Source organism: Sardina pilchardus, chromosome 7, assembly GCF_963854185.1.
Source record: "Sardina pilchardus chromosome 7, fSarPil1.1, whole genome shotgun sequence".
Lineage (NCBI taxonomy): Eukaryota > Metazoa > Chordata > Actinopteri > Clupeiformes > Clupeidae > Sardina > Sardina pilchardus.
In genome coordinates, this window is record NC_085000.1 from 5,581,883 (window position 1) to 5,597,460 (window position 15,578).

General features: G+C 39.5%; 1 protein-coding gene across 1 annotated transcript; it reads right to left on the reverse strand.

Moving 5' to 3' along the window:
• Nucleotides 1-104: 104 nt before the first annotated feature.
• Nucleotides 105-14,148, reverse strand: sypl2b (synaptophysin-like 2b). Its single transcript, XM_062540449.1, has 6 exons — nucleotides 13,990-14,148; nucleotides 13,682-13,756; nucleotides 11,278-11,399; nucleotides 10,939-11,146; nucleotides 5,524-5,712; nucleotides 105-1,011 (listed from the first exon to the last, which is right to left on the reverse strand). The coding sequence occupies exons 1-6, from the start codon at nucleotides 14,005-14,007 to the stop codon at nucleotides 874-876; spliced, it is 750 nt and encodes a 249-aa protein (XP_062396433.1). The 5' UTR covers nucleotides 14,008-14,148; the 3' UTR covers nucleotides 105-873.
• Nucleotides 14,149-15,578: the final 1,430 nt, after the last annotated feature.

Sequence of the window (15,578 nt, forward strand, 5' to 3'; positions counted from 1 at the left end):
ATATTTAGGACTTCAATAGATGTTATTATCTCGCCCTCTGGTGAGACAACTAACGACCTTCAACAAAAAGCAAATGAGTATTGAACTGTCATATCTGCACACAATCAATGTTAACATTATTTATTATTACATAATAGCAATGTCAACAATGCACAATATACAATGCAACTTGATAACAATGTTACAAGACAACGTAATATTGCAGTTCTGCAAAGTCTTCACAAGCAAAAAAGCAGTGCTTTCATTTTAACGCTTTTATTAGAAATCCATGTTAATTTTCAGCAAAATGTTAATAACACATAACCAAAACAGATAAAAAAAAAAAACCTAATTAAACACCCCTCTGCCCGTCTTCACGAATAAGTGCCGAGAGCATAAACAGTAAAAAAAATAAGGCAATCACTGTCTACGTTTTAGAATAACATAACTTTACTTCAGCACAATCCAAATGTATTACTAGTCTACAAACACAATATACTGTATAATGTAGTGTGATGACAATCTGAGATCGTAACAGAGTTTCTATCGAAAATAAAACCCATTTTTTTTTACAGATGACAGATGTGAGATGACAATAACGGACATTTTGCATACAATACAGTTCAGCTTTTTAATATGCCAATTCACCAAAGTGACACACAAAATAGCATGTGAAGAACAAAAAAACGAGGTGTATATCGGAGTGACTTGTTTTTAAAAAAAATCACTTTAAAGCAAAAACATTTTTGCTTGAATCTGACATTTTAACTTTAAGTACGTTCAGGAAACCAATCTAACAACAAGTCCTTCGACAGAACGTTCTCACATCTGACATAAAATTGATAGGTATTGCCAATATAAGCCATTTTATTTCACCTGACATAATAAATATTTCTACCGTCCAGGGAAAGGTTGCTCTCCTGCCTCTGGGTCAGCAGCAGGGGGCGCTGCAGTTGGCTTGTGGAAGGGTGTTTCTTTGAAGATGAACCAGCAGTTTCCAGCCCATAGGATGAGGTTAAGAAAGCCAAAGGTCTGGAATGAACAGATATGAAAGCTTAGTCACCCACAAGAGGGATTCTAAAGATAAGTATGGTATTGCAGGGTTTCCTCTACATTATAAAGTTTCAGGTACAGCACCTAAGTGTATTTGTAGAGCTACTAAAGGCCCGTATACGGAGTCCGAGATTTTGCCCGTGAAATGTCACATCACACAAGACTGTTCCGAAAAATAAAATCATCACACAACAAACCTCGTCCTCTGTGTGTTCAGACTAATTATTACAATACATGTGTTTAATAGCCTGTGAATATTTCATCCGAAAAATTGGACACTCGTGCAGGCATTCAGCCAGTGTTTCTTAACTGGTCTGGCCATGGGAACCTCAGTTTCCCATGGTTAATAAGTCACAACCCATATTCAAGTGTTCAAGCCAACTGATAAAGTGAGGTATCCTAGGTGGCGAGACGTGAAAAGTGCCTGTAGCCTACTTGTTTGCCACGTGCTAATTTAAGCACATTTGTGAAGTCCTCAACTCCTGCGTCGCCTTTCAAAGTATTTGACAGGTTTGTGTTTGACAGTAGGGTGCATGCGGCATTCTATTTTCTTTAAAAAAGAATTACACATTTTGATTGGTGTAACTACAGGAACGTGAAATGCTGAAATCCAAAATGATGTACAGAACAGGAAATTACGAAATTCCCAAATGCTTCACAATTTCTCATGAAGGAGCACTATTCTTATGTTATTTCATTATTTTCCTACACAGGTTTGCACAGAGTTATAAATAACTCCAAATCTTCACTTCCGAGACTCTACCTCTCTGAAATGCTTTTTCAATCATGGTGCCAGTTTAACTATTTAACTGTAAAATGCTCCTACTTTTCATTCGTCTTTATCATTACACTTCCAGCCTTTTGTTGCCCCTGTCAAAACTTTTCTGAAATGTTTTGCTGCCATCAGATTCAAAATAAGCTTATATTTTCCACGGAATAGTGAAATGTGTCACTTTCAACATTTGCTACTGTATGTTGTCAATGTCCTTTTTTGCAGCTAAATATGGGTTTCAGATATTCAAGAGCAAACAGATGCTTTTCCTCAAATGGGAAACTGATCTGTCAACAGGAATGACCAGAGCCTTATAGATAGAGAGTTGCGACAACTTTATTGACGCTAACGTTCCTTTATTTTTCAATAATGGCGGCTCATGGAATCCTCAAATAGTTCCCAGAAGTTTGTAGCTAACATTTCAGACTCAGATTTGTATTATTGGCTCACGCAAATAATAACAACAATAATAATAATAATAATAATAATAACAGTAATAGTAGTAAAGTAATAGTACTAATAGCCTGATTATAAATAATAAATAATACTACAATAGCCTATTATAAGATAAACCTTGCGCTATCCCCATTCAATTAGGCAGCACTAGGCTAGACCACGAACAAGTGGTCATTAAGTTTTTGCATTTGTCCAACTTTTATGATCTGACGTTTCTTGGGCATTTAGCTTTGCTATCAAATGACAACAAAGCGTTGTATGCACAATGCTCATCTAGTACTAGGCTATAAGTGTTGTTTCGCTTTAAAAAGGGCAGCAAAAGTGGGATATTATAGTGAGACTGCTTCAGCAAAACAACTCTTCCATAACTGTGGATTTAATCGTTTGATATGTGGATAACTTTCAACGGACTAAACAAATAAAAGATACGATTTAGTGATCACAAAGCCAGCTGGTTCGTTATATGGTGAAGCATATTACAGCCAAGTTTGTACAGTCGTGAAGCTGGTCATGGCTGTCTCTCAATATTGAACAGTATTCAGTGCATTCCAATCAATTGTCAATCATTTCCAGGAAAATTGTACAAGTTTACATGAACCACGTGACCATAACAACTCTATGGTGTGCTGCAAACAAGCTCCATCTTAACGCCTCAAAAAACAAAGAAATTATTGTGGACATGGGAAGGTGGCCTAACACCAAAGCCCCATCTATTATATGTGAACAGCCTATAACCTTGACTGAATCCTTTACATTTCTTGGCTCACATATCAGCCATAATTTGAAATGGGACATTAACACCACCCACCTTATCAAAAAGGCAAATCAGAGACTTTATTTCCTAAGACAACTGAAAAAGTTCCAGGTCAACAAAAAAAACCTTTTAGTGCTTTTCTACAAAGCCGTCATTGAAAGCATCATCTCATCTTCAATCACCATCTGCTCTGGAATGGCTGAATCGCAGGAGGGTGGGATGTATTTCTGGATGCTGGAGAGTGTAATTGATTAACTCATAGACCACTGACCAAAAGATTGGCTGTTAATGGTTCCAGAACTCCCATAACCCGGAAACTGGCATAGGAAAGCGCTGCTATTTTTTTCCACAGTCTTTTATGGGAGTGTTTTATCTACCGCTCTGGACCTGTCAATGAGCTGCACCTGTGTAGTACAATATACAGGACTGCATTCCACTGCATTCTGTACTAGAACATAATTTGGAACACTGGCATGTAGGGGCAGTAAAGAGGGCACTCTAATGGCACCTTTTCCAATGGAAGAGCGCACATATGAAACACCAGGTACAGGCCATTTTAAAGAGAATAGGGTTTTATAGGGCCACTCATTAAGACATGCTTTTCAAACTTGTTGTTTCTCCTGTAAAGGCCCGCCAATCCAACACTTTTGATGGCACACTAACATGTTTATTGTAATCATGTTTGGGACCATTATCGCTCGCTTCTATTGGGACCTTGGTGTTGGAATTGCTGTTTGTTTAAAGTGTAAAGGCAGTCCAAAGAAGCCTGAGCTAATCGAAGTGTCATCATTTTTATGCTGTTTTGAGAAACTGCATTCGTGTATTATGCAAGCAAACCACATAGACACACTCTACAGTTGTGGCCATTAATTTACATACACATGCTAAAGTTAACTAAAAAGAGGTATAATAAAAATATTTTTAAATGCCTTAGTTAAAAAAAAACGGGACACCAATTTTCTTTGTGAAGGAATAATGCATTGTAAATAAATAAATGTTCTTTCTTAAAATACAGGGGTCATAAGTATACATACCCCTATGTTAAATTCCCATAGAGGCAGGCAGATTTTTATCTAAAGGCCAGTTATTTCATGGATCCAGGATACTATGCATCCTGATAAAGTTCCCTTGGCCTTTGGAATGAAAATAGCCCCACATCATCCCTTCACCATATCTAGAGATTGGCATGGTTTTATTTCAGTTAGCCTATTAACTGGTTTGATTTGCATTGAGCACAATGGGTTAAGTGAAATAAAACCAGTTCAAAATCTGCCTGCCTCTATGGGAATTTAACATAGGGGTATGCCTACTTTTGACCCCTGCATTTTTTTTTTTAAGTATATATTTTTGGCCATGTTATGCCTTTATTGACAGTGACAGTGGAGAAAGACAGGAAGTGAATGGGAGAGAGAGCGGGGGTGGGATCCGGAAAGGACCACGGAGCGGGAATCGAACCCGGGTCGCCGGCGTGCGGTGCAGGTGCCCCAGCCAGTTGCGCCAGTTGCGTTACGACTGGGGCCGACCCCTGCATTTTAAGAAGGAACACATATTTATTTACGATACATTATTCATCCAGTAAGAAAATTAGTGTCCTTAAAGTTTGTAGTTTTCCCTCAATCTTAAAATTAAGTCATTAAGATCAATTTCCAAAAGAAGATTTTATATGCCTCTTTTTAGTCAACTTTAGCACGTGTATGTAAATTATTGACCACAACAGTATATAGTTGAGGTCAGACATGATATTGGTCTACACACCTTGCATCTTGATTTTCTACACTGCAGTGCCCAGAGACTAGACTGGCAAGTCCTATGTGTGCTTCTTTTACTGATATAGTTGACCATATCTTTAGCATTTCTTATCCAAATAACGTCAAACTTGGCACTGCGTTGGACAGACGTTCGTAATTAGATTAATTGATATCTTGTTATGGTTACAGTTACAGTACAGTATGTATCACCTCCCCAAAACATTCATTCAATATCTCTTCCAGGATTTACATGGACCACAGTGTTCTCATTAAAAGATTACTGTTATCACTGTTTCTAATTCACGATTATGTATTTAGGAGTAAGACGATGTTAAAAAACGTAAAATTGTACTATCGATTTTTTACTTTAATTAGGGCAATTACAGTACTTAGCTTGATTTTTGTCTGAGATATTTTTTTTTTCAAGCTTTCTTTAGCTTAGAAAAAGTTTTGCACTTTATTCCTTCATTTTTGTTTAATCAAGGGGATGGACACACCCTACGATCATTTTGAAAGTGAGGATTTCTCTTAATCCCAAAGGGATAGTTTTCCCACAGTATTTGTTCAATAAAAAACGGCATATTTGAAATCATTTCTTTGCCTTTTGATAATCGTAATTGAAAATCAGATTTTGAGAAAAGAAAAAAAAAAATATCGGGATTTTATTTTTGGCCAAAATCGACAGCCCTAGGAAATACAAAACATAACTCTTCCATCAACTCTTCACAACACAAAGTTATAGGAGAATTGACTGAACCTACCACTGAGGCATTGAGGCGTCCCATGTGGGGGATGGCACCTTGTATACAGGAGGCACCTGTCTTGCATACAGTGGGGACGTTGACCAGAGTAGACGGACTGGTGGCATACTTGACATCAGTGAGGCCCTTGCCCCAAGCAGAAGAACACACCAGCCACAGGAAAGCAAATGCACCAGTCACCAGCAAGTCCTGTTGATAAGAGGAGGGATTCATTTAAAAGTCGCCATCAACTGACAATGTTGACACATAGGATCCCAGCACTGATAGCTCAACATCAGGAGTTATTACACACATCACCAGAGGCACCCAGGCACACCCAGATACAGGCCACTGAAAAGCTCAAGCTCAATTATGCTTTCCATTGTACAATCTTCTTGGTGACCTTTCAACTAGCTTCCCAGTCATATCTGAAAACAATTCCAAGGATATCTTGGTGGATAAACAGTCCTAGAATATCTATAGATTTGTTTGGGGAACACAATATACTTGATTGTATTCTTTTAAAGAATAGGGAATATTTTATAAACCTTTACTTATAAAAAGAGACTTTTAGAGTGCACAGAGACTACAGTACAGCCACTAGTGGCTTCCTTGACAGGGGAGTGTTAGACAAGTCTGTACACAGAATACGGGTGTGACTCTGACTAATTTCACCTCGTGAGTCGTGACTGTTTGCTTTTCACTTTTACTTACTAGGCAAAGTAAAACAATGTTGTACAGAGCCGAAAATAAAACAGACACACAAATACAATAGAGATATGAATGATTGTATTTGAACCCAAACCAAATGTGTGTTGCTTGTAAATAATTATGCAGTTTTCACTAGAATCCTAACACTGTAGCAGATAGCTGACAATCATTGACATGGGAATGTTAGATAATGACAAGGAGAACCCACATGACAGCAATTATACGCATATACGCATGGTTAGATGTCAATGAACCCGGGAATGACACTGCATTTAGATTCATTATGTTACAAAGGTACAGTAATTTCCTGTGAATTAGCCACAGTCCTGAGTATAAGGCGCAGGACAGTGTTTTATGCAAGTTAAGACACAAAACCAGATCAACCTTGTGCATTAACCTCACAGGTTTTTTAAAATCAATGTATAAGCTGCTAATAGTTGGGAAATTACGGTAGTTATACGATCAGAGTGAGCAGTTCCTTTCAAAAGTCGCTAAAATTGCACCCTCTTATGACCTCATTATTTATGCACTTTCTTCATTCAATATACCGTTGTCAAGGGATGGAAAACCTGGTCGTCAGGCAACTCTGAAACATTGGTGTGTTGTTAAGATACTACATTTATTTCCTTTTTTTATTGTGTACAATATATTGTATACAATATGTTTGCAGGAAGGCCACATTAGGCACGAAACTGAAGTGTTCTGTTTGCGTTGCGTTGCTTCTGCTGCAGCAATTAGCTTCCACTATGATGTGATGATCAAATGTGATAGCGTTGCATAAGTGTGAAAAAAAATAATATTGTAAAACTACTTTTGCACATCGAGAATGGAACGCTTCAGTTACGCACCAGCAGTCGGTTGTACCAGTAGAACGTAAGGTCGATCGTAAGTTTAGGTATAAGGTGCGTCTTAAACCTTATGTTGAAACTAACTTTTTAAGTTAAGTTTTAAACTACCTAGCTCCCTGTTAGGGTTTATTATCTTTATTTGTATCGAGCTGTATCAATTTCATAAAATTGTATCATCATTTACGGTATGTGGAATTTTTCAAAAACTTTTTGTGTTGCATTGATGTTGGTATTTTTGTAACTTTTTTTCCCCAATTGTCCAGTCAGTCTACTTTTACTTGTTAAAAGGTGCTCTAAGCGATGTTGGGCAATGCCACGTCTGTTGAAGTTCAAACAAAGTAAAGCGCTAGCTCGCTACTCCCTCCCCCTCCCTCCTGTGCAATTGAAACTCTGCAGAGGGTCATAGGCACAGCCCAAAAGACCATAGACTGCCCTCTGCCCTCCCTGGAAGAGCTCACCAACTCCAACTGCCTCAACGGGACCAGATCCATTCTCATAGACACTGCCCACCCTGCTCATCACCTGTTCAACCTGCTTCCCTCTGGCAGGCACTACAGGTCAATGAAAGCACACACTGCCAGGCTGGCAACAAGCTTTTCCCCCTCGGCCATGCGTTCACTGAACAAACAATATAACCCTGTGTAACCAACCACACTACCTCTGGTCATTATTTCCGTTTTGCACTTTCTTATGCTGAAACCTGCAGCCATTTTACACATATGAGCGCAAAAGGGTGCGTGTCTGGGAGGGATAGGAGGGTGTCAGTCAATTACATGTGTTGTTTATGTTACACGTGTTGGTTTATGTGGGTGGGTGGGTGAGTGAGTGCGTGTGAGAGAGAAAAGAGAGTGTGAAATGTAGGTAGGGGATGGGGTTGTTTGTTTGTTACATATTTATTAATAATTCATTCTTTTTAAAAGCACTGTTCAGGAGTGGTATCATGGACATCATTGTGTAAAAATGCACTGTATTTAATGCAATGACAAATAAAGCTTCTATTCTATCTATGTTTTTATGGTGCAGGCTGAACCTAGTTGCTATCGTTTTGGAGCCTGGGCTGCCCACAGAGACCACATTTTTTCCCCTTTACAGTGTATTCAGGGCACAGGCAGCTAGCGGCTGGTGAGGTGATGTCTGCTGTATGTGACAATCAACCACTAACAGTGACCAATGTTGCAACATTGCAGGGCAACATTGGCGTGCGAGTCCTCTTTTGACTGAAGGACTGATACACTTTTGGAACTAACCCACCCACCAGACCTGGAGTCGTTGGCACAATACCAGTACTGTTATGCTACAAAAAATGTTTTATCTTAGAAATCGCATAACATCGCTTAGAGCACCTAAAATAGTAGGGTTGGGTCGCCTTGAAGGTTGACCGACATCACAATGGCCAGCAACCGTTGTGATGCCACGCCTCAACATGCCAGACACGCACTGTTCTAGACCCTGCTTTAACATAGGCTAAAACATAAAAATTAAATTGAGCCTAGAACTGATGCATACAGGGTAATTTAAAGACTGTTAACCAGAGAGTGCAAAAAATAAGGACTGATAACTACCATCTTATTGAAATAATTCCTGGTCTTGCACTGTGCATTGAACTTAAAATGTTTTTATTTAAAAGGTTTTAGCAGAAAATAGTCCTAATGAGCCAAATGTATCATTAAAGACCTCCGTCTTTCATCGTTATGTTTGTATTGCATGCATTTGGCGAAAGTCCCAGATAGCAGCAGAGTGGTAATCAGGATTCGTTATTTGCAAAAGTTGTTTGCTGTGCCCTGTCTCCAGGTATCCTGGCCCTGCCCACCTAGATCTTCTTTCAGGGAGATCTAGTCTGGAACACCATAGTTTAAAACCACTTCCCTTAAACAAGAAAAATATCAGGCCAATCAACAACGAGAGGAAACTTATTGTGATAAACAGAAGCACCAACATCAGCAAACGTCAAAAAATTCAGTTGGAAAAATGTGCTGTCGCAGCCCATAACTTTCACTTTCCGCTGCCCCTGCTAAGAGCTGGAGATGCCTTGCGCATGAGGTAGGCTACAGACTGGGACTTCACAACGCACGCGGCATTCGCTTCGCTCACCACTAGGTTGATCTCGGTTGAGGTAATGTCCCGAGAATTTTTGTCGTGCTTTTGTCATGCTTGCTTGATGAAAACCGAAATCACCACCCACAGGTTGTGATTGTGAAGCCATTTTTTTATTTGAAATTGCCGTTGAATGCACAATAAAACACCACAACAAGTGCCACCTTGTGAGCGTAATATCTTGAATTTCCCCTTGGGAATCAATAAAGTATCTATCTATCTATCTATCTATCTAATAAGCAAATTTAGTGTGATCAGAGTAAACCCTGAGTAAACTCGACTCAAATAAAAGTAAAACAGATCATTAAATTCTATAATTAAGTATTGCGATACTTTGAGCTACTAGCGGTCGATGTAATTGCATGTACAAAATATCGGGATACTGAACAGAATCGATTCCCCCCCACCCACCACCACTAGTGCGCAACAGAAGTACTTCTAGAAATGTTTAAAAATGCCAGATCCATTCATTATAGTGAGAGCTAATTGTTGCAGCAGACGTTACATGAACAGAATGCTTCAGCTAGCCCCGTTGTAGCCTCCCTGTAAGAGGAGTCTGTGTGATGTGCAAATATTGGGTGAGAGTTTTTTTTATCTATGGAGGTGCCAGCAGGTAACATGATAACAGTAGCATGTGAGTAGTGGATTGCTTACACTCCCAGTGTACGCAATGTAATCATAAATTAATAGATTTCATGACGTTTTCTCACATGAGTGTTAGCAGCAAGCCATCCTAATGGCATGATTTCAGTTAAACAATTACAATTTCATGTATAATATTGCTCATCAATAACTACTTCACAATAGAATACATATGTAACTAACTGGGAAAAAAACATGTTAGCTGCTGCATACACTTCAGATTGAAGATGGCACACTATGCAACTGTTGGTCACATGTGCACGTAGCAACAAATATTTGAGATTCACATGTTTTTTTCTTTTTTATGATGGGCTAGGGCTAAAGTACAGTATATTGTAGGCTATGTAGTTGTGACAAACGTTACACAATTGTCACTCTACAGTGTTTATGTTTATGGTCCAACAGTCCTCCATGGCTTTGCCTTTACGGTCATATACAAAAAAAACCACACTCCTGTCTACGACTCAGACAAGATTATTTCAACTAGAAGTCTTGAACTCGTTCAGAGGCAAACTACTGTGTCCACTGGCGGTTGTAAATTACAGGATGGTGGTGATCAAGTGGCTGGTCATCTGGGAAAGGCCCCTGATATGCCTTTATGCTGGCCTCCCGCCCAAAGGGCCAGAGCAGCTGTTGTTAGCAGGACACACCCTCTAAGAGATTCATTTACACAGTGCTGCGAGGTGACCTTAGACCCACCTCTGCCTCTGTATGTGACAGCAGCTGCTGTAAACCAACATGGTTCGGCCCAAAACATTCCTCACAGCTCCATGGTACACAAACGAAATGCTTAATGTCAACAACAAGTCAGTGAAATCTATGGTGTTTTTACCCGAGTTCGCTTAGCCCATGCTGGGCTTTCACCACCATACAAAAAGCATTTTGAACAGAAGATGTTTGCTTAATCAGATTCCGTAGACATGTTTAACTAAGAGGGTAACAAATGCTGACTACTGTTGAAACTATGCAAAGTATTTGTTGATGTCCGACTCGTGAACTTGTGCAGCTGCACAACATCTTCTGACAGAGCAGATCACCCACTAGAAGGCCAACTCCTACTCCTATGCGTTTACTGATGCTGACTACCTAGATTTTCTTACTTGATAGGCAAACAAACAGGCATGGGTTTGAACATACTCACCACAATTGGGCCACGGCTTGTCTCTCTATACAGCTGCTGATAGCCAAGGTAGATGACCAGGGAAGCTACACTGTAGAGGAAGGCAAATACTCCAATGCAGACAAAGAACTCAGCAGAGGAGGAGTAGTTTCCTGTCAGGTAATATTGAATGTCGGCGGTGGCAGTGGCATTCGAGCAGGATGGGACAGAGTATGGCTGGCTCATCAGCCTAAGAGATGAACAGGATTGAATTAATATCAGTCATATGATCTTCAGTATGCCACCATCTCTCAAGAGATGAGGCAATGGTTTAAATTAAAGTGTATATAAACATATCTACACAGTTGAATTGCAATTCACCTGAAGGGGTAGGCAAATTTGGCGACAACCTCCTTCCCCACGGTGTCCCCTGGGCACTTCACATTAATGCTGGACTCTCCAGAATAGCCGCCAGTCGTTGCAAATGCAAATATGGAAAAAATCTGCAGACGCACCCCAATAAATAAACATTCAATTAAACAACAGTAAGCCACTGGCGAACGCTACCCTGGCTGTGAAGAAATAATAAACAGTATTAAAGGACAGCTCTGGGCTAAGGACAACCTAAGGTCTATTTTTGGATGATAAAGAGTGCAAACTTTCGTTGAAGACCAAAATGACAGTAGTTTTGAGTAAGACAAGAATATGCATTTACAGTACAGTGAAATATCATACAGCGACAGCCTTGGGGACAAGTTCACTATATCAAAGTAGATGCCTACTTTAAGACATTGACAAGGCTCAAAATATTTAAATTCTGTGATCATGTAAAAAGGGTCCGACCAGACAAAATTAACTTAATTCTAACTTTGTAAGTGTACAGAAAAGATATAAAAAAGGATTGATTGATCAGTCAGTGCATTTCTGAAATTATTCTTCTGCTCCTGCTCATAGGAGAAGTCTATGCAAGTGGATAACCGGATGCTGTACAAACTACTGTCTGGCTGTCAATTCCTCTCAGTATTATATTTTGAGCCTTGTCAGTGGCTTCAAGTTGCTTTCCCTCAAGTCTGTCACAATATCCTATTTTGCTAAATGCATAGTAATATCCAGTCTTATTCAAACTACTCTCATTAACATTGATTTAGCCCCCAAAGAATTATACTTATTATCATCCAAAAATAGGCCTTAGGTTCTTCTTAGAACGGAGGTGTCCTTTAAACTGACTAGTACAACACAGCTCAAGACAAAAGCTATGAGAGGCATTCCTTACACACTACTGTGTTCAGAAGCAATGAAACTAAAACAAATTACGTTTTTAAAAATTCACAATTTTGCGGCGGGCACGTCTGTAGAACTTTCGCTTTTGTTATCACAGCACTTTCAACAGCAACAGAAGCAAAGTCCATTTCAGAGTTGGTTTCCTCAGTTAAACAGCATTCTTTCTGACAGGATGTGGAGGGATTTTTTTGCTGATGAAGCTCAACTTGTGCCGTTACAACTGTGAGCACACAAAAATATAGGGTCACCGTTTTTCATTTTCCAGTCAAGTAAAACAACCTCATGGGCCAGCACCGATATGTACAGAAGTCATGGGACAATTAATTGTCTCCTTGCTTACAGTAAAAAGTGTGCTTCTGTCAAGTGAGTCAATACCCCCCTCTAAGCAGCTAACTGTTTGTAGTTTTCAGCGAAAATGTCAAGTGAAAGTCATTTCATATTTGTTGTAGTTCTTGCTCATCTGTGAAGAATATATGTGACAGATGCCCTACAGTAGGGTGACCAGACGTCCAGTTTCAGGGGACAGTCCCCGTTTTTGGTTGCCTGTCCCCGGGAAAATACTGAAAAACTATTACATATTTCAATCAGATTGATAGTTAACAGAAAATGCCCCCGTTATTTCCACATTTGTGGGATTATGTCCCCGGTTTTGGTCTCGGACATCAGGTCCCCTTATCCTATTTACATACATAAAGGGGGAAATATATATTTTTGTGTATTACACACACACAACTAGGAAAAGATCAATCAAAAGGGGAGCATAGGTTAGTCAAGTGTCTAAAACAGAGGTCTGTTCAGCTTCCATATTAGGGGGGATATTTTAATGATATAGCCACCCTCGTGCCCAGTAAGAGGGTAAAGGGCATTGTAACTGGGTCGGTCCGTCGATCTGTGTGTGCGCGTCTTAAAAAGTACTGAGCTGGTTATGGTAATCTTTAAGGGTCCCTATCTCGGCCCACCTACGGGATGATCCAAATCCGGAGCCGGATGTATGATTATGAATAATCTTTTTTAAAACTGATTAAATATAGGGATAGCAGGTCTGCAGTCGCCTGGCAAGGAAGGCAATGGTAACGTGTAGATTGGTGTGAAGGCCCACACTGTTAACAGACAATTCAGTAAAGCCAAAGCAAAGGCAAAGTCATAAACAAGGCGTAAGACAGTGCCAGACAAGAGAAGAAATGTTCTGGCACCATCCCACTGAAGTAAGCGCTACACAGTCAATGCTTTCATGGAGTACGATAACGTTGGCTGACTGAAGTGGAGAAAGTCATGTTAGCTTGCTAACTCACGCCACTACACATAAACTTATGCCAAGTTACATGCGGAAAGCTAAGCGATGTCGACGCAGTGGCAACCTCCTTAATGTAACTTTACTTAAAAATTATTGTAGAAAAGGAGAAGATGTGTCATTTGAAGATTGTGTTATGACAGCTGTAAAGGTCAGCGTTATTGCATACAAGGCATATTGGCCAAGCAACATAATTCATGACAAAAAACTCACCGTCTCGAGAACTCGAATAAACCCCAGTGGTTCCTTCAAAGGTCCAATATCAAGACTGAAGGCTGTCATGACTTTCTGCGAGTAGTTACATTAACATAAAAAGTTAGTTAATTCAACCGCATTAGACGTTTGTCTTCAGTAAAATAAGTTTACAGAGTGAACAAGTGCAATCTTTTTAGGCTACTAGCAGTAAGAATGCAGCGCTAGCGCCGCGTAGCACACATCAGTATACTCCACAGCCAGAGTTTAGGAGTAGTGCCTCACTCTGATCTATATCTCTTATCTTTTAACGTTTCTCTCCCTCTCACCTGAGTAATCCCCTCCATTTTGCTGTTGCTGTTGAAGTTTAACCACGGTAGTAAACCTTCTTTTGATTTTACTACTCTTTTCGGGGGGTGGTCTTCAACTGCCTGCACTGTAGACTTGTCAAACTTTTTTTCTTAGAAACTTGTTTCACACGTGATTCTGTAGGCCGAAACCTTAAAGCAACAGTTAGTTATTTCATTTAACATGTTAATTGTAGCCTATATTTCTGACAACTGCGGCATTGCATTACTGTTGAACTTTGCTTTGTTTGCTTTCTTTCCCTTTTGTTTTCTTTTTCATTTGTGGCGTAGACTATTTGATAACATTGCAGATAGTCAAGTTTGCCCATCCCTCAAATTAAACAACCTGTGACAATTCCTCAGGGTCCCATATTTTGTAGCCTAATTGACATCGCGCATATCTGTTTCAAACACTAAACAACGATACACTACAGCCAATTCCAATAATTATTCCTAAATAATCTAAATAGCTTGTCTAGTAGCGAAAAGAAGATGATTATTTATTATTTTCAATTTTTTTCCTGATGGTCCTAATGTCCCTCAGATGGCAGCCAATGTTAAATCGTTTATTCATTTTAAGAAAATACAATTCTATACGTGAAATCATTTTTTATTTTAAAGACAAACTCACACGACGATGTTGTTGCAAAACCCTCACTACCCCATAATAACCACAAGATGTCACTATTTATTCTTTACGCCAATGAAATTATTACGAAAAACTAAATGAGAATATTCTCCCCTTGCATCATGGGCAGCCACAGCCCTACATATCTCTAAATGGAACTACAATGATTAGTATTTCACCATACTGTTCTGACAGACGCATATTTTTCTCCTGTGATTTGCAGTCATAGCATAACTTCTCATTTGTTTTCAACTCAAAACCTCTCAAGTCATTCACTCTTTATGTCACTTTTATTTCTGTGAAAACAGACCTGTATCACAACAAATGCAGGAAGCTGATCATAAATGGCACACACAGTATAATGTCTTTTTGTTGCAAAAGCAATGTCAAAGAACATTCCAGGCCTATATTCTACATCCACAAAGAGTGCATCCATAGAGCAGGACTTTTGTGAGCAAGCGAGAATATTAGCATACTACCCAGTGGACAGACTAAGAACAGTAAGGTGTTTGGAGAGAGGCCTCCTCTTATCGCTGGTTCATTTCTAAGGAATAAGAGTGCCTTTGTTTTTCTCCTTTAGCAAGTCGCCTGAGCAGCTATGGGGGAAGGGTGCCTCTGCATTGTACTGTATTTGCAGTGGAATGCAGCCTGACAGATCACAGCCAGTGCAACCTGTTCTTCTCCAAACAGAAAATAAACTATCAGGGATATGCTATTTATAACGTGTTCCCACAGAGTAACAAGTTCAGTGTGCCATGCTATGTCATAGCATATCAGACTTCACTCTCTATTCTTTTCTAAAATAATCTCATTTTAAACTGTCAGTGTCCAAGCTGCTTGTGCTTGAGCGAGGCAAGTCCTTTACAAAAGCTTCGGAGTCCAGATTAATCTCAGGGTGGAGCGACCGGCACATCTGATAGGGTTAGTCTGAGAGTTCCATTAT